Genomic DNA, 24,050 nt, shown 5'->3' with positions numbered 1-24,050 from the left:
TATTTTTCATTTTTCATTAAGTTGCTCATGTCAAAGGGTGTGTGCTGAATATTTAGACCTACTACTCCAACGAACACTTTAATCGGCAGGTATTGGTCTTTTACAAAGAGTAGGAAAACTATAGTAACTAATAAAAGATTCAAATAAATGAAGCTATGACCTGCTGATGATCCTGACGGTTCTCTTCCACCTCCAGCTCGTCTACAACTTCTGCACGCGTGCTTGCAGCTGAAAGCTATGTCACACCCGGCAACAAGAAATTCTGTTTTCTGATTGGCTGAGAAATTATATTTTGTGATTGGCCGATGGGTTGCTAAATCAAGACAGCTGTACCAGAGCTATTCTGAGCTGTACGAGCGCACAGTAACCTGCCATTGACTCGTTTATAGTATCGGCCATTAGAATTTCTGTGCGACGAAGTTGATCATTTCTCAGCTTGAGAAATGGCATGTGTGGCGTGTGAGCGTGTGAACTTGTTGAAATGCTTGTGTCTCACGCTCATTGCGTGAGAATTGAGAGCCCTGTTGATAATATACACACAATTCATACTTTTGAATTCCCCCTCCAACAAAAATCCCTCCCCCCTCTCAGAAAATAGTTCCAACGTCCATGCTCCCCACCCCGTGTTTCACGGTCGTATCAACGCCCCTGGTTCAGTCTACTGAGAATGCGATGTGATGATATGCTTCAGATTTCTGGACTCTTTCATTTGTTACGATAGATAGATAGATAGATAGATAGATAGATAGATGTGGGACACCCATCAAAGGGGGCTTTAGGGGCGGAGTTTGCCTCGCAGTTTGAACAGTGGCTGGCAGTGAGCACCAGTTCTTGAACGAGTTGTGGATGAAATCGGACCCGCAGGACACATCGATCGTGAACTCTTTAAAAGTCATGCGCCTGCTCCGGGGCTGCCTGTTCTGCGCGCTGGTTCTGTCCACAAATGGGGAGACAACTGCGGAGCTGAGTCCGGCTGCGGAACAGCTTCTGCATAACGATGACAGGAACTTTGCAAAGCAGGATCACGTGAAACAAGAGCTCTTTCAGCACCCACAGAAAGCGCGTGAGACTCCGCCAGGTTTGTCCGAGCTTAAAGCAAAGATTTGAATGTGTCAGGTTTGACTGCTAATTGATGTTTTGTCTCTTAAGCTCAAAATAAATAAAAGTTGCGGAGGACATCACGTAGAAAAATGTTTTCCGACATTTCTGTCTATTTCTTCGCTCTCAGCCATCATATTAAAGGGGAGTGTATGAGATTATAGCCTGAGATGTCCTTGTTTAGTTGGCCCAGACCATCTGTGTGAGGATTTGCTCACAAATCCTGTCATCTGTTCATGAGTAATAAGTGATGAGAGCGCCGTCTCTTCGTGAGTAAGGGCCTCTCCATCTGTCTCTTTGAACGGCATCACCACCATGAGGCAGCTGATTGTCATTATTATTTACAATATTTTGACAATATATTTGCATTTAAAGTGGTTTTGGAGTTGGCATGTGTTTTCATTAAGGCAAAAGATCTCAAATAAACAGAGAAGAGGTTGGTTTTAAACACATGTTCTTGGAAAGCAGCTCAGACAGTGAATAAGTCTGCATTCTGATTTCATGCAGACCACCTGTTCGGAGTTCGACAGATTCTTCCTTGAAACTTCAGTTGGTTTCCTGTTGGCTGTTTTCATTTAAAAAATTGAAGTGAACGTGTGCCCTCCTTCCCTCTATGAAGCATGAGTCCTCCTCTTGAACCTCTCCTGACAGGCTTGTTGCTTACAGCAGAGCACAGAGGAGTTGAACGAGGGATTTGTGACCCTGTTTGTTTATCAAGGGATTCATGACTAATTCATGCTGATGTGGGAGTGTATTACCATCCGTCATCACATGATCCTCCTGTCTGTGTTGTGGAGACAATACTTGCACATGTAGCCAAGCATGCTGTTGTCTCTGGTCCAGCCACCCCTCCTCTTCCTCCCCCTCCTCCTCCTCCTCCTCCTCCCCCCTGCTGGCTTGCAGTTGAATGCTGCCAAACACTCTCCTCCCAGCCTTCCTTTTTCCTCAGCTCAGAGTAAACTGAGAGGAATGGCGGCTCGCTCTCAGCTTGTACTAGATAAAAGAAAATGTAATCTTTAAAACAGAAATTTAAAAAAACGGATGCACACCTCTCTCATGCTGAGGTTAACATGCTCGGCTGCTTAATGAGAAGAGCAACAGATTCAGAGACTTAATCATTAACCCCCTGGGAACAAAGGAATTATTTGTCTACAGGACATCAACCCCTCTTGTCAGCCCTCCACCCAAAGCATATTTTGTCTCAAATCTCAACTCAAATTGTAATCACTGACATGTGCTCAAAACACAAATCACAGGGATTGCTCGTGTTTTTCTCCATCAGCGGCACCTATGGCCTAATTCCAACACACAGGGTGGAGGTGGGGCTCATAACAGATCAGTCCCTGTTAGACCATCTGTTAACCTCGTGTGCATCCAATTCATTCCTATTTTTGCGAAAATGCTAAAATTCCAATATTTCAGCAGCTCGTCGTGTCTGTCAAAGCAAATGTCTGTGCTTTTCATCGCAGACACAATTGCAGAGTAAGAGATTTGTGATTCTATACTTGTTCAGCTCAAATGCGTGTTGAATTTGTAAACTCTTCAGCTATTTTCTTTAGCTTACATTAGTGCTGTCATGCGCATAATAACAGTATTCAACCCACAACAGGCAGCTTTGGATCCATCTCTCATCTGCACCCAGCGGCCTTAGGCAGTCCATTTCAGTCCACTTCATAAACCTCTTTTGTGGTGTGGTTCAGCTGGCCAAATGGGGGAGATTAGAGTAATCTGGCACAAAACACCTCCACTTCAGATTTAGTGATCCCTTCTGATATGTTTGGCCTCAGAGGCAGCACACCCATTCTGAAAAGAGGAGGCTGCCTCTCCCAGAACAATCATCCTCCTGTCCATCTCAGCATGTCGATACAGCCAAGTGTACATGTTTGTCTCACACTGGTGGTTCAAAATGGGGGCATTCCCAGCAGCTCAAGGCATTTGTCTGTTCAAAAGGAATTGTTGGGGGCAATGATGTGGGTTGATCTGGTTGCCTAGCTTTGGCCCCAGCTGAAAGCCAGCTGCAGAAAGCATGGCTTCATCAGTTTTCAGTTAAACCTTTGGCAGATCTTTATAGCAGCAGGATTATGACCACCCGGAGCAGCAGCAATTCAGCCCCTGTCATGTCAGTGCTCTTTTGTTGCTAACATAGATAGATTTTTTGAACATTAATGAGTAAGAGATTGCTGCTAAATGAGTGCTGCAGCATTTTCTTGCAGATAAAAAGGATAAGACAGAGCTTCTTCTTGGCATCATTTCAGAAAATAACGAGAGTTCAGACACAGAAGCAGTACAGGCCAGTAGATGGTATCTATAGCAGGGAGTGGGGGAGGATACCTTTGTGGTACCCAGAGCTGGTAATGATGCCTAATGGTCAATAAAGCCTCGTTTCCACTGTCAGTACGGTTCGGGTCACTTCGTATCGGTACGGTACGGGTCGGGTCGCTTTGGGGTCAGCCTTGTGTTCCCACTGTACAAAGGGGACCCTCAGGGGGCCTCGCTCAGCGGGGCTCCAGACGCTAAATTCACGAAGTTGGGGTCACCATTATGTTGTGGAGAAAAATGACTCAGACGCGCCGTGGTCAGCCTCTTATGTGGAATTTATTGAACAGACCGTCACAGAGACAAGTACATTACAGAATACCAAAAATTCCCTTTGACCTCAGTTTGTGACAATCTTTTATTAAGATTAGATTAAGATCCGATTTATTGGTCATGCATACATGCATACACACGAAATTTGTCCTCCGCTTTTAACCCATCCAGGTTGGCACCTGTTGACACACAAATGCACATGCACAGGGTCACACACTTATAGAGACAGATACCAACCTGGAGCGGTGGGCAGCCATTCAGCGCCCGGGGAGCATGGGGGTACGGTGCCTTGCTCAAGGGCACCTCGGCCGTGACAAGGAGGTGGACTGACACCCCTCCAGCTGTCAGTTCCACCAATGTTTTTGAGTGGCGAGAGTGGGAATCAAATCACCAACCTTCCGGTTATTGGACGCCTGACTCTAACCTCCTGACTCATTCAATGCGTGCATTATATGCATAAACCGGACAACAAGGCACACTGTGTAATTAGGACAAGTGTCATGGCTCTGCTCTCCCACAGTGGGGCGGAGTGCGTGCCGATGCGTCACTACGTCGATCGCTCCGAAGCTTCTTCAGCTTAATGCGACACTGGCTCGCGGTCCGGTTGAAACCACTCTCTGCCATTTTTGCGGCAATCAGCTGGAAAACTTTTTGGTTTGGCACAGCGCCATCGAGCTCCCGCTGCACAGCCTCCTCACCAACAACGGAGAGCAGAGCCTGGAACCGGTCCTGTGTGCTCGGTACCCCAAGCAGAAGGGTTACAAAAATGGTAACGGGTTCCATGGGACCGGTACGCTTTCATGGTAGTGGAAACACTGAAATAAGCGAACCGTTCTGAACCAACCCGTACCGGACTGCATAGTGGAAACCAGGCTTAAGATACCTTTACAAAAAAATCCATCAACACGTTTCCCAGTGATGTTTGAAAAGCTGAACTTGACTTAGAAAAAGGTCACAGTTTTAAGCTGCATTAATTGCTCTTTTGGTTACTTGGATACTTAGAAATTTGTATTCAAATTCCCTTCACTGCCCATTTTTAAAACCCGTCTTAAAACCCATTTTTATTCCCTGGCTTTTAACCCAGCACGAGACTCTGTTTCTAGTGTTGTTTTATTGTTTTTATTATTTTAATATTGTTGTTGTTTATTGTTGTTTTTACATTGTTCTGGTGTTTTAAGCCTTGTTTTATTTTGTGTTGTACAGCACTTTGTTTCAGCCACGGCTGTGTTAAAAGGCTATATAATAAAGTTGATGATGATGATAAATTTGTATGGTGAGCATTTGTTCAGTTACATTTTCAACATTTGCATTTATTTGGAGTTTTGTTCCTGTGCACCTGAGAAATGTAAGCCCATTAGTGCTGCACCCCCTCCTAAGGGAGATATGTGGCTGTTTTTAGCAGCTACGTGCTAATTTAGGTCATCCTAATAGTCCATGTAGCTGACTGTGTTCAGCCCAGTCTCACAAAACGATTTGGGAACTTGATATATTTGTGCACATCGCTAAAACGTAGTGGTGTCAACTGTCCATGGTCAGATGATGATACTTGCTAAATCATAGCAGGTTGTGGAGCATATGGATTTTTAGTGTCACTTTAACATAAAGTAGGTTTTAACTCTGAAACCCCCCCACATTAACATAAAGTAGGTTTTAACTCTGATACCCCCCCACAGAATATCTAAGAGACACAATCAAAACCTCTAAATCTACAAAATAAACAGAAACTGGATGGACCAACGAGCTTCTAATGCGGTTACTTGTAGTTGACTTTTTCTGATGGCTTTGAGCAGTTATGTACAATTTATTTTTTGCAGCCTCCATCCCTTAGTCTTTACTTGCCGGTGTGAGCTGAGAACTGCATGGCTGCCATTAATTCAAACAGGTATGGTGCAATAAATTACAGAGCATTCTTTCGTTGTAATGCAACACCTTACCTGTAAAGCCTTGTTGTAATGAACCTATAATTGGATGTTGGTGCATACTGTAATTGGCAAATTGGGTCAGGTTTAGCATCATTATTATTAGATATCCAATTGGATTCTCTTATCGCCAAGTGAAAACATGACATTATTGGAGCTCCCCATAGAACTATGTAATGTACATATCTGTCTGCATGCTGATGTAGCATTAAATCGAGTGGACTGAATGCTTTGCGGTACTAATTGCACAATTTAATATTGACATTTGTGTCTTATTTACATTTTGCAGGGAAAAATTGATTGATGCCCTCGAGGGATTGTACATCTTAGTTTTCCTGTTGTGTTGTCAGTGAGGTTCCATCTAGGTTAATTGGAAATGCAGCCACCTCCATTCTGTTATAGTAAAGCTCAATGTCACGCTGCATGACAGCATGTACAAAGTAGCAAAAACACCTCGTAAAATCTTAATAAAATCTAACCTGGAGCTTGGATTGTTAATTGAGAGTGGTTTGGTTCCTGAAGTCTAATTTATGTTGCTGCAGGTGTAATCATAATGTAAAGTATGCACTATACTTCTGCCTACTGTTTATGTTTGAATTTGAACTTTGTCCTGACCTTCAGTTGCTTTTTCTGGCTAGACTCCACATCTAATCTGAGAGTTCATGTGAATGACATGATGAGTCATCAGCGCCTGAGCCAAGCAGTCGTGGAAGTCTTCATAAACTACACCAAGAACAACTCGGCTTTAAGTGGAGAAGACGGCAGCGCTTTGCTTCACGTTCCTTACCACTCGGGGCTGCCTGTCACAATAGTGGCCAGCAAAGTTGGCTACATGCCTACAGTGCTGCCTTGTAAAACCAACAGAATACCAAGTAAGTAAGCTGTATTATGCATATGCCAGTACTATTTTCAGCCACCATTTTAAAAATCAGTAGGATCATATAGACTTGCTTTTGAGCTTGAACTGGCTCAAATACAGTTTGGGTGTCAATGCAAGACCCAAATGCTTCTGTTGACACCGCGTAATTAGGTGTCAGCGTCAATGAATATTTATTTGAGATATGTTTCTCCACTGCTTGACTATCACCTGTGGTGCTCTGTATGTCTTTCTAAGTTTAGAATTTTAGTTTTGTAAATTTTAGATAAGCCCCTTTCAGTTGAGTAACGCCCAGTTCCTTACCCCTCACTTTAGAAAAAGTAAGGGGCTTCCTCTCTTTTAGTGTTCAAGGATTAATGGTTTTATATCCATAGCCTTAGGCAGGGTATTCGAGGCCATCTGAATAACTTTACAACCACTACTCCTTGAAAAGACACAAACCCTGCAAAGTGGGTCAAATGGTGGGGCCAAGTTGAGGAAATGGGTTTGGACATAAATCTTGTGTTACATGTGTCTGTGCATGGTTAAATAGTAGAGTTGTTGAAACTAAAGGCCACACTGCCATCTAGTGGAAAAAGACAAAACCTTGGAGTCCAAATACTAACTTTGCATCTTTCCCCCCTTTTTTCTTGATTATTGCTGCAGTATTTTCATCAGTGATGATGTCACTGCTCAATCTGAAACAAGGGAACATCTGGCTCTTTGAAGATTCCGTCCTGATCACCGGACAAACAGCTGGTATTTTTAAAATTTTTAAAATAAAACTGTTTTACTCTTTCAAAGGATTTGTCAAAAATGTGATCCGCTTTCTTGTTGTCGTAGACGTTACATCTCAGCCCACTGTCAGGTTTCCGAAGAGCCTCCTGAACCTGACACACAGCAGCAACATCACCTCTGTTAAAGCCTATCTGACCATACCCAAACTGACTTCTGATGACCAAAGCTCTCTTAACACTCTTGGCATCATGAACATTACATCAGATAAAGGTATTTATGTTGCAGTGACATTACGCTGAGTTGTATGTACTTGTGAAAAGGTGAGTGTTTCAACATTTTACTACAAAGCAGATCACAGCATTATATACGTAATTTGGACATGCTTATTCTCACTTCTGTGAGGTGATGGTTTTAACAACAAAATAACAGCAGTTTCTAAATCACATCAGATTTCTTTGTTATAAGCCTAAAAAAATATGCTTCAGATTGACTGCAACCATAGCTCTTTTTGAACCGGTTGCACCGATTCACAAAAGCCACAATAGTTTGAACATGAACATTTAATTTCAAGAAAAGATTGAGAAAAGAATGAGCAATCAGAATTTGGTCATACCACATATTAGCCTGTTTCACTAAAGCTTTCTTCTATTCTTTCAAGGATACGTGAGTGTGGATTTGAGCCCGGTGGCAGCTGTCAGTGTGCAGCTTTTCTCAGGAGACGCAGAGCTGCATATGAGCGGGCCCATCCATTTCACCCTCACAGTTCCTGATAGTTGGGGCCTTCACTCTTCAAATGTTATTCCAGCATGGTACTTTAACAGGTCCACCGGTGAGTGCACATTAAAAACATACTCCATAGGAATTTTAGTTTATCCCAATTCAATTAATTATTTTTTTATATATATATAGCGCAATATCACAACAAATGTCATCTCAAGGCACTTCAAAGACAGAGACCAATTTAAGATGATTACAATTTAATTCATTGTATAATTGTAATCCTATCATAATCCAATCAATTCCAATTAATTTATTCCAAATTAGTCCAATTCATACAAGGCAATTAAAAAAAAAAGTTGCTTAGCTAAGGAATCCAACAGATGGAAAGAAATACCTCCCTTTTAACAGCAAGAAACCTTTGACAGAACCAGACTCGGGAAGGGCAGCCATCCGTCACGACCAGCTGGAGGCTGAGAGGACAGGAAAGAGGGGACAACAAACACCGTAACACCGAGCCAGGGATACCTGCTGAGAAAGAGAAACACAAGTTAATGACAACAATAATGTCATATGTAAATGGAGAGTGAGGAAAGGTGCATCACGGTAGATCTTCCTGCAGTCTATTATAGTAGCTTAACTATGGGATGTTTCAGAATCACCTGAGCCACCCCTAATTATAAGCTTTATCAAATAGGAAAGTTTTAAGCCTAAACTTAAAGGTAGAAAGGGTGTCTGCTTTCCTGAACCCATTCTCATCAGAACTCTGGCTGCAGCATTTTGGATCAGCTGAAGGCTTTTCAGAGAATTTGTTGGACAGTCCAATAATAAAGAATTACAGTATTCCATGCACTAGTTTTTTTTTATCTCCTCATCTAGCTTCCTATATTGGAGGTTTCTCATTTTTAGGATGTCTGTATCTTACTTTCTAAACTAGATGGACACTGTATTTTTAGAAAAGTGTTGATGCAAATGAGAATGGCAGCATAGGCTGCAGCTAAATTAAAGCCTATCCTATTCGTGAAAGCTTTAAAGCTAAAGTAAAGCAGAGTTACTATTTCGACAACTTATCATCAGTAGGGTAAAACTAACTAACCTGTCTCTAAACCAGGCTCACGCTCCGTATTAATTGGTGAACTATCATACACTTGGTGGATTCTGCTTCACAATGATAGGAAGAGCCGATATTGAAGGATCAAAAAGCGACGTTGCTATGAATGTTTGGCTGTCACAAGCCAGTTATCTAGACAGTATTTCAGAAATTTCAAAGGTGTTAACCTTGACTTTCTCTGGGAAGCATTTCACAAATTTCTAAGCTTCAATCTTGCACAGTGTGGATATGTTATTCCATACCTAGTTTTTGATATGTCTGTTTTGCGTGCAGGTGGATGGATGAGAAAAGGACTCGGAAAGGTGATGTCAGTAGACGGAAAACTAGTGTGGACTTTCACTGCTCCTCACCTGGGCTACTGGATGGCAGCACCTTTGTCTTCTACCAGAGGCAGGTGTTCTCTTCAGATGTGTTACAATGTTCTATACAGCATAAATATGGAAAAAAAGGGTTCGGTATTATGTTTACGCTGTCATCTGTTGCTCGAGCATCGATTAGTAATGTAATCAGTCGATTTTTATTTTTAAGTTAAAGCTATTTAAATGCATAACAACAATTATATTTGTCATAGCTGTATTATTATCTTACTGTACTGGGATTTTTCTGTCATAGCAACTTCATTTGTGTAACTTTAGATGATAATGTGACAACTATAATTAGTGTTGGAAATTGTAAAATAACTTTTATAATCCACAATGGAATTGGCTTAACTTGGTGGAAAAATAACAAAAACAGTTCTAATTGGAAAATATTTTAGAAGAAAAATTTAATCTAATAATTTTATACTAAGTTTTTTTTATTTAATATTTTATCATATGTTGGATTTGAAATTGAAGTCTTCATTTCTTTCCATCTTTTTAGGTTTTTTTGACCTTGCTTTTTCCATTGACTTTATCTCCCATCATTACTTTGCTCTGATGGTTCTCTTTGGAGGAGCCCTTGTTGCTGCCATCTGTCTTCTGGTTGGGCTTTTATTCTATTGCAGGTAAAAAAAAAAAAAAAAGAGGCCATGATCTAATTTTAATCTATTTGTTACTTCAACTGAAACTGATGCTCAGAATAACCACTAAACCAGTTCGGTTCTCCCAAATCTCTGACTTTTAGTCCAAGAATACACTTTATTGGCTTTATTTATAAGAATGCTTACATGAAAATGATCAAGTGTCAAGAGGTTTTTCCCTTGCCAGTTTAGAAGTAGGTTCTGAAAAGTCTATATTTTGCACCTGCAGCACATAACACCCTCTGCATAATCCTCTCAGCATTTCTAATTACAGGTGTAAACTCACTTAGAATGGACTGAGGGTGCATGGAGATCCTATCAACAACATTTGTAGGCAGTTTGGGATACTTGTGTCCACATTCTTACAACAGTGTAAACACATTGATGTCCTTGGGCCCCATTATCGGACCACATACTCAGCTGACGTATAAGCGTCGTGCGGCGTTTCCGTTTTTATCTCACTGGTCCAATGTCTGGAAAATGGATCATTCTGAGAGTCAGCATTCTCAGAAAACCATCTGTTCTGGGTTGACTTCAGTGATGCTGAAAAAACAGCTGACAAAGCTTCAGGTCCTGTGGGTCCTGGGAGTCGCCTTTTAACAGACCCTGCCCCATGATATTTTAGCTGAACTGTGCATATTTCTCCTCCTTAAAATGGATGTTTCAATGTAACAAATGAGATCTTAACATGGAGCATTAGAACTGGGAGGGATGTATTACAGACAGGAGAAGGGACAAAGACTGGTTCAGACTGAAAACTCAAGAGTCAGTTTGTGTGTCTTTAGTTAGCAGAGGTGATCTGATGTCATTCCATCTTCCTTTTATGTTAAAATGTTTCAGAATACAGCATGAAACACAACAACGTCTGAGTCATTAATACTCAGGTCGCTCATTGGAATTTGGGATTTTGCAGAAACATTAACAAACTCAGAAAACATTAAAAAAATGACTGATGTTCTCATAGTTCCACACCACAGCTAGCTGTGCTTATGTGCATGTAGAGGGGGGAGTGATGGAAAGTGACCACTGGAGCCTGGAGAAGTGGTGACACATGATAATACTGGCTGTTACCTGCCTCTGTGACCTTATCATCACATTCTGGTATATGGGGGTATTTAACCAAGTGTGTTGTGTTTTTTTGTGCAGAATTCCTTGTGTCCACATTCATTTATTGTACAGCTCCCTTAAACAAAGAATCTGTCCTCAAACTTAGTAAATCCCTGTTTGTGGACAAATGTAAGGCAAGGCAAGTTTATTTGTATCGCACAATTCAACAACAAGGGGATTCAAAGTGCTTTACAGAGACATTAAAACAGTAGAAATAAAAAGCATGATTTAAATCTTAAAAAAGAAAGATATAAGAACAATAAATAAAATCAGATAAAATCAGTAGTTAAAATGTGATTAAGTTTTGAAACTCAAGCTTCAGATTTGGAGCTTTATTCAAATGCAGCTGAAAATAGGTGTGTCTTCAGCCTGGACTTAAATACACTGAGTGTTTCAGCTGATCTGAGGCTTTCTGGGAGTTTGTTCCAGACATGTGGAGCATAGAAGCTGAATGCAGCTCCTCCCTTTCTGGTTCTCACTCTGGGAACTGATAAAAGACCGGATCCAGATGACCTTCAACCAAATGTAGTCTGCTGCATCTCAGAACTGTTTGTCTCCGTTTAAGATTCACTGCTCCTTGTACATAAATCATTGGAATGCTGCTATTTGTAAGCAAATCTACAATTCGGGTCTGTTTAAGGATTCACTTCTTAAAGGCGTATCAAAACAGATTCTGTAAGAGTGAAACATCTGTCCATTTCTTTACCCACTTCATCATGTTCAGGGGTGGGGCGCACCCTCGGCAGGTCAACAGTCCGTCAGGGGAAACATGGGAGCAACAAGCCATGCCTGCTCACACCTGTATGCATGTAGCATGTCAGTCTGCCTAACTGACCTAACACTCAGAGGAAACACAAGCAGGCACAGGGCGAATATACAGTTTGATGATGATGCTTAAATTCATAACTCTTGCTGTAGCACAAATTTGAAAAAAACAGTTGTTCAAATTTCAAATTTCAGAGTCAGTGTTAACATTTTCTTAACTGTCAGTCAGGAACGGAAAGTAAATATACGTGTTCTTCTGTCTCTACGTTAGCAGGCCACTTTAACTGTGAGCATCTTAGCAGCTCATAAACACTCACGTGTACACAACAGCGGTAATAGCATCACATATGAGGGATCTTTGAGACACTGTAAAGTAAAACCAGCGCACCCAAAAGGAGGCAGTGAAGTTTTCAGAGGTCGGCGTAATATTTGGTTCTCTGTCGGTGGGGATTTTTGTCTGTTGAGTTGTTTCATAGCAATCCGAGAAGGAAAACCTTTGGAAAGGTTTTGTGGTGGGGCAGTACAATATTTCTTAAAGATTTTTTTACTGTAGCTGTGTAATCAGGGATGTGCTGCAGGAATTGATTATTACTGTGGCAAATTTTGGGGGCATTAACTGAAACTGAGCAACTTTAGATCTTTTGAAACTTTTTTTCTAGTCTACATGCTTTGAATATTTTCATTTTTGTTTCTGGGAAACACTCTTTTAACAAGGCGCTTTAAGAAGACTACCAAAGTAAACCTAAGCTTACTTACTTTCTTTTTTTTAAATTTAAAGTGATTTGTCTAAATATACGTGTTGTTCTGGATGTGTATGTGTTTTTAACTGATTTTCACTGATCTGGTTCTGAGGTCAATTATTTATCTTTTATTTATCGCAGAAGGGGAGCCAGTGAAATTAAAGCAAGGAAGATGCAACATGTGCTGAAAAGGGACCAAACCACCTCCATGTGTGATGATGAGGTTTTTGAAGCATCTTCAGGGAGTGCCTGTGACCCTGGGCAGAACCAAAACCATTCATTGACAGAAAGGGGGGACAACCAGCGCAATGCCTCCTTTATTCGTGTGCACAACAGTGAAGTAATAGTCAACCCCGGTGCGGTGGCCATTGCATTGGAGTGTAATGAACTGGAGATCAACACTGACCTGACTGATCTGACATTTTCACACAGTAGCTCAGAACAAGCCAGACTTCCTGCATCTCTCACGGACAACTTGTTCTTCTTCAACCAGCCTGTTGCCATTTTCCCTGCTCCTGCGTTCTTTCAGCTGGAGGAGCCAGAGCCGACTCAGTGGGGAAAGTCGGCCACGCTGCCACGAGCGGGCGCTTCGAACGGTGCTTCCACGGAGCCGCTGGCTAAAGACAGCATCATCCAGACTCTGCCAAAAGGTCCGCCTGCCACCCAGAGCCAGGCTGAAACTGAGAAACAGTTTGAGGTTTTAGAGGGTTCTCAGGCTGCAAACTCCGTCAACACATCCAGGGGTCCCTTTGGCCTCCTGGAGTCGGCGTCAGTACCAGGGACGTTAAATAAAATCAGAGAAAGCCGACACTCGATGCATACCCTGACGGGGTTATCTGAGATCCCCTCACCTCAACCTCCTCGGGCCTGGTTTGTGTCACTGGAGGGCAAACCTGCAGCTGAGATCCGTTACACTGTGTCAGAGCAGCAGAGGAGACGGAGGCCCATCGAGAGTCGAGACACCAGTTTAGATTCAGGGGTGGATATGAGCGAACTCAACCAGATGTCCGGCAGGAGGGCCGTAACACTGGAGCGAAATGCTACTTTTGTCAAAAGCAAACAAGAACCCAGAGAGTAAAAAACACTGCAGCAGTTTCATCTCTGACAAGCGACTCATTGAGCCCACAGGTGAATGTACAGTCCAGAATGAGGGCGCAGCTGCATGTCTGCCTGCAGAAGCATGCACCAACGTCTGCATTTCAGAGCAGACCACGCAGACTCGTCAGAAACATTTCTTGCAAAATTTCACCGCAGAAAACGTGTCATATTTCAAATACTTATTGACGGTGTGTCCACTTCTTATAAATGCAGCTGTGTTTTTGGAGTTAAGACTTTAAAAATGTCCAGCCTTCAAACATTTAATGACTGACTGTTATTGTAAAGGCTGTATTTTCATCTCTCTAAATGTCTTTTTGTGTATGATTCGATGTGTGTTACCTCTAAGTTAATATATAAAACTGACCATGAGGATGTTAATACAACACTTTTTGCTCATCTTCACAGTCATAATATAACTGACGGACAGCTCAGATTTAAATCTTCATTTTTGTGTATGTGTTATAATGTAGTAGATGCATCATTATTACCGTGTACTTGGCCTTAACATGGAGAAAACTAAGATTCCATAATAAAGAGAAGTATTTATTTTGTGAATATGTCCCGTACTTGCGCATTATCAGTGATTAAACTGAATTTGGTGATAACATTCTAGACCAGAGCTTTTCGAGAAGAGAGGAGGGTGAGTTTCAGCGGGAGGATCAGTGAATCGATTTCAGGAAGTATTACATCATTTATGAGACTAATAACTTCAATGTTTGTGTTGGGGATGAAGAGCTCAGATACGTTATTCTGGAGACATCTGACTGGTTTTTCAAAAGCCAGAAACTGAGACAGTAATTACCTTTGAGACAGACCATTTATGAATTGAATAAAGTTAAAGATGGGATAAAATTAAATTATTTTTGATCTTATAAGCAACCATGAATTTAGCAAAAACAAAAAAGAATGAGTGTGGTGGGGTTTTTTTTTCTCTTAACTTTAAAGTCATGATGAAAAAGTAGACCCTCGGGATACAATAATCTCCTCGTTACCAGGTCTTCAAAATATGTTAGTAAATACCTTAGATGTGCAACAATGCATGTCATTTTACATTGTGTAATTATTGAGCAAACATTAGCTAGTGTCCTTGCTTTCATAGGAATTAAGAAGGCCAGTAGCAGTCAGGTTCTGCTGATCAAATGCACTTCATTTACTGACGTCAGCAAGTGCGATCACCTCTATGAGAGCAGAGGTTTTAGCTGTTTTCTGGTCTGGAACATTCAGGTGTGCGTTAACACAATGCCAAGGAGGAAAGACATCAGCAATTATTTTACAGACACAATTGCTAAAATAGATCCGTTAGGGAACAGTTATATTGCAGCCAGACTTCATAGGACTGAATGTCCCAACAAAAGTTCACCCAAACAGTCAGACTTAGCAAGAGCTACTTCTCAGATTCTACAGGCCTCAGTTAGCATGTTACAAAGATTGAACAATGGTTTGTTTAGCAGGGTTGCAGAAGAAAGCCTCTTCTCACTAAAAAGAACATGGCAGCACAGCCTTAGGTTTGTAAAGCTGCATCTGAACAAATGACTTCTGGAACAATGTCCTTTTGACACGTGAGACAGGGGCAACTCATATGTGGTTGCATTTACCTAATTTGAAGACATGGAAGGGACCCGATTCTAACATTTTAGAATGTAAAGAGGTGTACTTTCTTCTTCACGGGACTGCATCTGAGCAGAGGGTTACTTTAAAAACCCTTGTTTTTGACTATCTCATCACCATTATATTTATCACTAGCCCCCCCCTAATGACAGATGAGTTTAATGCTTATCTACAGTAGGCAATATACAGTAGGCTAGTGTTAAAAGAGTGCTGTATTTACTCTATAGCTCTGGTAATATAGGTGCAATAGCCTTTGAGTAAGGGCTTTTGATCTGTTATGTAATTTTTTTTTGGGGGGGGCCAAGAATTTGGAAGTTTGAATTTACCTTAAGTAATATCTTTGTATAGTTCTTCTTTGTCTTCTATGGCTGAGGCTGTAGTTTTGTGTGCTTCTGACAGAAATAAGTGGTAAGCAGGAGGTGGGCGGAACGTTGACATTACTGCTCCTTCAAATGACGAGTTTCGGTTTGAACTTGCAAGCCCCGGTTGAGGAAGTATATGTGCCTGTTGCTTCTTTTTTATGCCCCACCATCACACTGGAAGTTCTTGTGTCCCCTGTAAGGTAAGCTTTAACATTTTCACCTTGTGTCTGTCTTCATGACTAAAGTTATCTGTTCAGCTTTAATAAAATGTAATCTGTGTCGCTGCATGACGTGGCACGAGGACTCAAACCCAACAGAAGCTTAAATGAACGCGCGCGGGCGACATGATTGTTAAGCGTCAACTTTAATGCTGACATAAATAAATACTTATGCTATTTCTAATGCCTATAGTACTGTGTACAAGGGTTTTTAGTCCTTTAAAGACAACTACAGTGGCGGTATTTAAGCAAAAACGTAACTTGAAAGTGCCGGTTTTATAAAACCGTAAAAATTACGTAATCAAAACACACTAATAGGATGAATAAAAAACGAGTAGAAAACAAGTAGATACCTTCGTAATATCATGCCATGCATCATCCATGCATTCATCTCCAGTAGACTCGTAATGCTCTTTTACAGACATCCCAAGTTCCAAAAACTCATTTCAGGGAGATACTTATCGACTTAGTGGTAACTTAGGTCAGTGTTTCCCAACCTTTTTTGGCCTGAGTACCCCCTGAGCCTTCTTGTCACACCACGAGTACCCCCTCACACATACAACGCGTGCGATGATTCTCCAAAAGTAGAGCAACACAGTGGTTATTACATGAAAATCATTTGATTTAATATCCTTAACTTGAACATAAAATTCTCAGGCTTTCTCTCTCTTTTTTTTAACCTCAGTTGAATTCAACATAAGAATAAAAAACATTTTCTTGAAATATAAATAATTAACCAAAATAGTATAAATACTAAATCAAAATAATCTTTTGCAATCCTTTGTTATCTTACTTAAACAAGTAACATTTCTCTTTTTTTAAGAATACATGAACATAACTCATTTTTCTCTCTTTTTAAGAATACATTAACAGGCCTAACTCATGTAACATTCATCACAAAACTGGTGTCTCCTTCATAAACAGTCCTCCATAAAAGTGTGACGCCTTAATAAATAAATTAAAAAATGAATTAAAAAACTCCCCGTGCGCCATGTACCCCCTGCAGTACCTCCGCGTACCACTAGGGGTACGCGTACCCCCGGTTGGGAAACACTGGTCTAAAGGACATTGTTCCATAAGTCTTAGGCCAAAGTCATGTATAAAGACTTCAAATCGTCTGAAAATGGTCTCATATCCCTTCCTAGACTGATGGGCAGCATTCATTACTGATGTCATGTCTGATGTCTTTCCTCCTTGGTGTTGTGTTAACACACATCTGAATGCTCTGGATCAGGAAACTGCCAAAACTTCTGCTCTCAGGTGCATTTGATCAGCACCACCTGGCTGCTACTTACCCTTTTAGTTCATGTAGAAACAGTCGGGGTTGACTAAGTTTCTCACACACTGAATTGTGGCCAAATAAAAAAAACAACCACGGTTCTATTTACATTATTTTAAGTCCTGGAAAGAACCATATGCTTTTTTTATGTCCATGTACATGCAGCCTGAAAAATGATTTTTTTTTTACATCTTTCCTCATTGTCTTCTGTCCCACTGCAGGCCATGGACAAGCTGAGGTCAGAGCAGGACAGACTGAGTATCTGGCTTTCAAGTGACCCCGATTACATCTTTGATCAGTGTGGGGATATTTTGACAATGAACGAATGTAAAGAAGTGCAAAAGCAAACAAATGCTACAGAGAAGATGGCAAAGCTTTTGAAAATAATTATTGACAAAGGAGGAAATACCTGTCAGAGCTTCCTTGATATTCTGCGGCAGAATCAAGGACGCTATCAACAACTGCAGCAGTTTTTCAACAGCCCAATTCATAGTGTGTAAATTCCTGTATTTGCCTCTTCGTAAAGTGAGCAAGTCTAAACTTGAATGAGGCTTGCGGTGCGACACAAGTCACGATGGTGTTGTTCTCCATTTTCAGGCTCAACCACTCCAACAGTCTTTGCTGACAAAAATAGTGCTGTGACATGTAGAAAATTCACAAGCTCAACAGCAAAATCGGTTTCAATGAAGATTGAGACAGTACGTGATCCAGGAAGAAGTCCACCAGGTAGGCGAGTATTCCATTTACTGTGAGCTCACACACTAGTACTTTTTATTTCGATAAATTTGGTCTTTTTCTTCGTGTAGGGAATGCTGGTGTTTCCCAGGCAGATTACACCGCCACAGGTGGCAGCATAATATGTGCTGATCAATTCAGTGGCGTCAACATAGACGGTGATATAAACCTCTCAGTGTCTGTGAAACCGTCACAGGCACATGCAGGTAACATTTGGCTGTCAGATACTTCACAGTGTACAGACAAAGAAAAAGTCTTTGAACGCTCCAAAAATGCAATAAAAGATTCACACAAGTAAAAATAAGAGTATTTGTATTTTTAGTGTCTTCACTGACTAACTTATTTGTATATAGAAAATAGAAACAAATTTACAATTGATGCCAACAAATACTCAAAAAAGTTGGAATAGAGGCAGGTTAACTGTTGTGGTACCTCACCCTTCCTTCTAATTACACTTGTAAGCATTGGAGAACTGTTGATACGAGCAGTTGCAGTTTTTCAGGGGAAAATCCATCCATCTGCCCAACCGTCTGTGGTTGTTGTCTGAATCTCCTCATAATGTGCCACAAATTTTTCAATAGGAGTCCGATCTGGACTGCAAGCAGGCCATATAAACCGTGTAATATTTTTTATGAAATAGTAAACTTTGAGTTTGCTGTATCTCCAAAATATTAGTTCATGAGATTTGCAAATCATTGCATTCACTTTTTATTCACATTTTTTTTACGCAGCGTAACAACCTTTATGCTATTCAGGTCATACAATAATGTTGGTCAGCAAAGACACTAAAAAATATTTATTTTCCACACTGATGTAAAGCAATTTAACACATTACAGATTCTCAATTTTTATTGCATTCATAACATTTTTTAACTTTTCTGGAAATGAGATTTGTAAGGAGATATGTGCAGATTTTTTGTGTCTTATTCATAAAATAAAGCATTTAGCAAGTAGGATAAATCTCTTTTCCTCTGTCAGGTGCAATGGAAGACACAGAGCAACCTCCTCAGGTTAGTAAGCAAACATTTATTTTATTGTTGGACAAGCTGATTTTTTGTTTTCAGCAAACAGCTCTGATTGTTTAATCGGTTCACACACCTCGCTCCTGACAAAAAGCTTCCTGTTCACAGTTCTTCTGAACTATTCCTTTAAAGGGATAGTTCGCCTCTTTTGACATGAAGCTGTATGACATCCCATACTAGCATTATTATTTATGAACATTTTCTTACCCCCCGCTGCGTCCTGTGAGCCGAGTTCCAGCCGAGTTTTGCCGTTGACTAAGGTAGTCCGGCTAGTTGGCTGGGGCCACAAAAATAACAATATGCGTTCAAAAGAGTAATACATTTCCATCACAAAATCGTTCATCCAGAAAAAGTCAGACCTCACAATCGCTTGGCGCTATTTTCTCTCCCTTCGTATCACTCCGTGATTGCCACCCGCCGATAGCCGCGCCTGTTACGGTGTTTACTGCTCAGAAGCAGCTTTATTTTTGTGGCCCCAGCCAACTAGCCGGACTACCATCATCAACGCCAAAACGAGACTGGAACTCGGCTCACAGGACGCAGCGGGAGGTAAGAAAATGTCCGTAAATAATATTGCTAGTATGGGATGTCATACAGCTTCATGTCAAAAGAGGCAAACTATCCCTTTATCAGTTTGTAGGGTTAAAGACTTGATCCCATCAAACTGTTTTCTCTGAACATGTACGGGGGAAAGATCCTTTTTGTAAGTTTATAAGCTTAACACATACAGTCCTGTGCCAGAAAAACAGGAAGTAGCTGGGATCCTTGCTTACAAACATTACTGGAAGGGACACGACTGCAATGAGCAGTTGTAAACTTCATTAATAAGTGAACAATAAATAATTGGACAATAAATGGACAAGTAAATTCTTGTTGACTCGATCGTTAAATGACAATCAGAAAATCCCATTTCGTAGATTTTTGATATAGACTTGTGGAAAACGTAAGCCAACAACATTTTTTAATTATCTTGTTTTTGACGTAGATTGTGTGTTTTTCCTTTTTTTTATGTGTGAGTGTCAGCTGAATGCTGGTAATCTAAGTTTCACAAGTTATGACTTAATTTGTCATCACGTTCACAACGAGTTACACTGTACAACGTGCCACATTTAACAGAAATGACGCCTTCTGTACACGACACCTCAAACCATCCTCATTAGAAATGGGATCTCTGTTTATCTACTGGCCTTTATGTTGGGATCTTAATTTCTCACCATATTTGATTTAAGAATTCTTTATTGTCACTATACAAAATGTAGCAACATTTTAAACAGTCCATGATGATGGATTTATTAGCAATGTTATCAGTTCCAGCCACTGTCCCTGACTCAGCTGCTGTCATATATCCTGATACACGTCAGTGAGAATGCCATTTCTGTGTGCATGCAAATCAGTAGATGTGTATTTATGTGCTCTGTGTAATTTTAAGAGATAAGCACTATGACATGGAATGGGATCAGAGTTCTGCATTTTTGAGGCACAAAGTGAGCACTACAGAGACTTCACTGCCTTTGGGACTTGCAGGACCTCAGTCTGCTGATCCTACTGACCTTGGTCCAAATCAATTTTCTTCTCTTTGTAAATGACTGGGATATCCTTGGAATTTAAAAAATGATCCATGCGTGATTTTGCAATCGTTGGCCTGTTGGTGATTGATGAAGTGTACCATCTTGGCATCTTTGTTTAGCAGCTTGGGTCACCAAACACTGTGCAAGCACCTCTGTGATGATGATGCACTGAAAGTTATTTAAACATGTGCAAACATATGGTAAAAAAAACAACTTTTGTTTTTTTTTCCAGGGCCCTGATGGGAAAACGATCATTAAGCACAAGGTTGAGCTCATTGGCTGCCTGATGGTAGATCCCATCATTGTGCAGCATGTGTGTGCAAAAAGTATTGTCACTCACAAACAATATCTGGGACTGAAAGTTTTGCCTCCAGAAGAAGCCATTACCAAGCTGATTGATCAGGTGATTGGTAAAGGTGAAGTGACCTGTGCTCAGTTTCTTGAGGTTCTCAAAAAGCCTGAGGTGTTAGAGACCTATCCACAGCTGAAAGACATTCTGAACATTGATGCTGAGCAATAACTGAGACCCTGTGTAGGTTATTACCCGTGATGTGTAAAGTTCTGACTACTTTCAGCACGAGTGATCAAGTTTCAGTTTGGATGTGTATTTGCTGTACTGATTAAAATACTAAAGAACATTGTTCAAATAAATGCTTCTTCTTTTTTTCAAACATTTGTGAAGAACCTCTCACTCAGTAATGCTTTCCAGCTGGTAAAATGAAAACCTGTTGACTCAGTTAACCTCTTCAACCCTGCAGCCCCCGTTACTGGTAGTCAGGAGGGGAACATCTGGTTTGATCCGGGCTCTGATGGAGTCCATTTTTAAACCAAGATGGTTTACACGCAGATAATTACAACTGTAATGGCAGATTATCCAATCAATTCATTTTGGGCATGTCATTTATGAGCAGGAACCCCAGAAAGAGGCTGAACAGGTTCAATTTGCATGATGAAACTTTTTCAATTGTTCTTTAAATTTGATGGAATTCTCCTTCATGGCAGGAGTAATGCAGAGTAAAATAATACAGTCTTAAGTTCAAAGCTGCTGTGGCACGTTATCAACCTTATATTAACCAACCACTAGATGTCACAATTGAATAGGTTTTGTTTTTGATGTCTTTAGGGTTTGCTTGACATCACCAACTTCCCACTGTAAACATAAGTACGATTAAACTCACTCGCATTTCCAGTTGCACAGGATTTTTCACAGGCGTTGTCTTCTCAGTTCCATCCAGGCCATAAATTTGTGAATGATACAGTTGCCAGTGGTTGGGACCAAACACTCCCAAAGTGCATGCACGTGCTTCAGAGAGTTTTTGCTGTTGCCCAGAATAGTTTTACCTCTTGGTGACTGTCTCATGGATAAAGAATTTAATCTTTTCAACAATAAAAAAAAAGAAGGAGAAGAAAACTTGCATTTGAGGTGAGATTGGGAAATAAGTTGAATTTAATTGTTTCCAGATCAGGGCGTACGAGGTTTACCCAATCAGAGCATCCAGACCTCACACAGTCAATTTTGTTCACAATAGATGAACATGGACAGGATGACATCCAACTGCCTCCGCTCCCTTCCAGTAAATACTGGCAGGTGAAAATGCATTTGTTGACTCACACACAGGAACACACATGCCTCTCCACCCTGGAAAGAGGTCTCGGGTGCTTGACTGTGGACTGAGGAGAAGAAACACGGTGGCTTGAGGATGCGTTTGGAATGGAAACAGTTTGACGCACTTGGTGGGTCATAAAACAGCAGCAGGATTATCGCCGGCCTGTGGGGGACGGTGAATGACACTCTTACTCCTCGTGTGAACTGTGTGTCTGCCTCACAGCAATATATTTTTTCAAGCATTTTTACAGCTGTGAACCTCTTAGGAGGAAAAAAAGCACCCAACTGTGCACGATTTGTTGAGGTCACATGACATGAAGCTTCTTTCTTTTCAGTCTGTTGATATGATGCATTTACAAAAAAACAAGAAACTTATTTTTCTTTTTTTAAACTGCCAGCTGTTGTGGTGTAATAACATTATACTCAACCAATTCTTAATATTTAAAATCCGAAAAAGTTGGGATGGTGGGAGATGTTTTTTTTTTTTTGAAAAACAACTAAATGCAGTGATTCTTACATTTAGTTTGGCTTTGATTTCTTAGCTGATAACGTGAGCCCGAGATATTTCATGTTTTGTCTTATCATCTTAATTTGATTTGTTAATTTACATCCACTTCTGAATTTCAGGCCTGGGACACATTCCAAAAAAGGTTGCTGCACATTCTGCATCATCTTATTGAAAAATTAATCGAAATACCCAATGTCGTCTTAAAGCAGTATATGCTGCTCTTAAATCTCACTCTCAACTTTTCTGCTTTAATGCTGCCGTCACAGAAATGTAAATGAGCTTTGCCAAGAACACTGAAACAACCCCACACAATCACAGAACCTGGCTTTTAGATTTCTAACTGATAACAGTCTGAATGCTCCTTTTCGTCTTCGTCTGGTTGGTCTGACCGCAATTCACATTTCCACTGAGTCTATCCCAGATGTTCCGGAGCCCAGAGAAATTGATGCTGTATCCAGACAAAGTTAACAAAAAGTTTCTTTTTCGGACAGTGATCTTTTAAAGGGCATTTGTGAATGTAACTGTATTGCAGTGTTTCCCACAGTAATACCTTGTCCATGTGGTTCTGTCAGCCCTCGATGAATGACAGCTCTTGATGCACGGCCATCTAAAGGACTGAAGATCAGTGGTGTCCAGCTTAAGCTTGCTCCCTTGTCCTTTACACACTAAAATTCCTCCAGATTGGCAATTTATATTTTGCAATATTGAAAGATAAATATGCTCATTCCTTCCAATCTTTTAAAATGTCATGAGCTGATGTCCAATGGATAGTTTGTTCATGAAGGAAATCAGGACCTTTTAAAAGTGGTCAAAGAATACGTGACCTTTAGTGGTCTTAAGAGCAACCGTCAGTGAGGTGTCAAAAAATCCATGTCAATGTATTTCATTCATCAATCTATTGTAGTGTATTGTAGTCTCTTTTAAAAAAAAAAAAAAGCCTTAACAAGTAAAGTTGTTGCCAAAACCCAGCCAGGAAGTAACAGAAGGGTTTTAGTTAATGGTTGATATGTTACTGAACAAAACTCAGAAGTAAAGATACTGTTGTCGTATCTGAATGTTGATCGAGTGCACCATTGTCAAAAGTGTTGCGTGTTATCACGACACCCACCCCTCCCTCTTTTCTCTGTAAGAAGACTTTATGGCTTGAAAATGAAACATTTGAAAATTACATTTGCTCAAAAGAGTCATATTTCCATCCTTTAGGGGCAGAAGTTTTGAGAACTCAACTATGGGCTGTTTTAACTATGAACTGGTGATATATTTAGTCATTTTGATTTGAGGACTTGTTGGATTATGATTGTAAGACCTGACTAAGACCTGGCATTCATGGAATAAGTATAAACAACATAAGACATTAGCAAGCCCTGTTGTTCTACTTCTCCCATGCCGACCTGACAAGGGACATT

The 24,050-nt window shown here is 40.6% G+C and overlaps 2 protein-coding genes across 2 annotated transcripts; both read left to right on the top strand.

The window, feature by feature from the left end:
* Positions 1-668: 668 nt before the first annotated feature.
* On the top strand, positions 669-14,269 carry LOC142396087 (protein FAM171B-like). The gene is made up of 8 exons (XM_075478624.1): positions 669-1,078; positions 6,245-6,478; positions 7,129-7,221; positions 7,306-7,470; positions 7,859-8,029; positions 9,302-9,418; positions 9,890-10,013; positions 12,782-14,269. Exons 1-8 carry the CDS (start codon positions 847-849, stop codon positions 13,716-13,718), a joined length of 2,073 nt encoding a protein of 690 aa, XP_075334739.1. The 5' UTR covers positions 669-846; the 3' UTR covers positions 13,719-14,269.
* Positions 14,270-15,811: 1,542 nt separating this feature from the next.
* Positions 15,812-21,162, top strand: LOC142396086 (uncharacterized). The gene is made up of 6 exons (XM_075478623.1): positions 15,812-15,908; positions 17,427-17,697; positions 17,803-17,931; positions 18,012-18,146; positions 18,919-18,950; positions 20,763-21,162. Exons 1-6 carry the CDS (start codon positions 15,867-15,869, stop codon positions 21,048-21,050), a joined length of 897 nt encoding a protein of 298 aa, XP_075334738.1. The 5' UTR covers positions 15,812-15,866; the 3' UTR covers positions 21,051-21,162.
* The last annotated feature ends 2,888 nt before the right edge of the window (positions 21,163-24,050 follow it).

This window comes from Odontesthes bonariensis, chromosome 12 (assembly GCF_027942865.1).
Source record: "Odontesthes bonariensis isolate fOdoBon6 chromosome 12, fOdoBon6.hap1, whole genome shotgun sequence".
NCBI classification, from domain to species: domain Eukaryota; kingdom Metazoa; phylum Chordata; class Actinopteri; order Atheriniformes; family Atherinopsidae; genus Odontesthes; species Odontesthes bonariensis.
Note: the sequence above shows the minus strand (reverse complement) of the source record. Positions and strands in the feature narration are given on the sequence as shown.

Bases quoted from the DNA above. Each gene is read 5' to 3' on its own strand.
- LOC142396087 (XM_075478624.1), top strand. From the start codon at position 847: ATGAAATCGGACCCGCAGGACACATCGATCGTGAACTCTTTAAAAGTC. The intron at 7,222-7,305 runs GTATTTTTAAAA...TTGTTGTCGTAG, and splicing joins GATCACCGGACAAACAGCTG to ACGTTACATCTCAGCCCACT. The intron at 10,014-12,781 runs GTAAAAAAAAAA...TATTTATCGCAG, and splicing joins GGGCTTTTATTCTATTGCAG to AAGGGGAGCCAGTGAAATTA.
- LOC142396086 (XM_075478623.1), top strand. From the start codon at position 15,867: ATGCCCCACCATCACACTGGAAGTTCTTGTGTCCCCTGTAAG. The intron at 17,698-17,802 runs GTGTGTAAATTC...CTCCATTTTCAG, and splicing joins TTTCAACAGCCCAATTCATA to GCTCAACCACTCCAACAGTC. The intron at 18,147-18,918 runs GTAACATTTGGC...TTCCTCTGTCAG, and splicing joins ACCGTCACAGGCACATGCAG to GTGCAATGGAAGACACAGAG.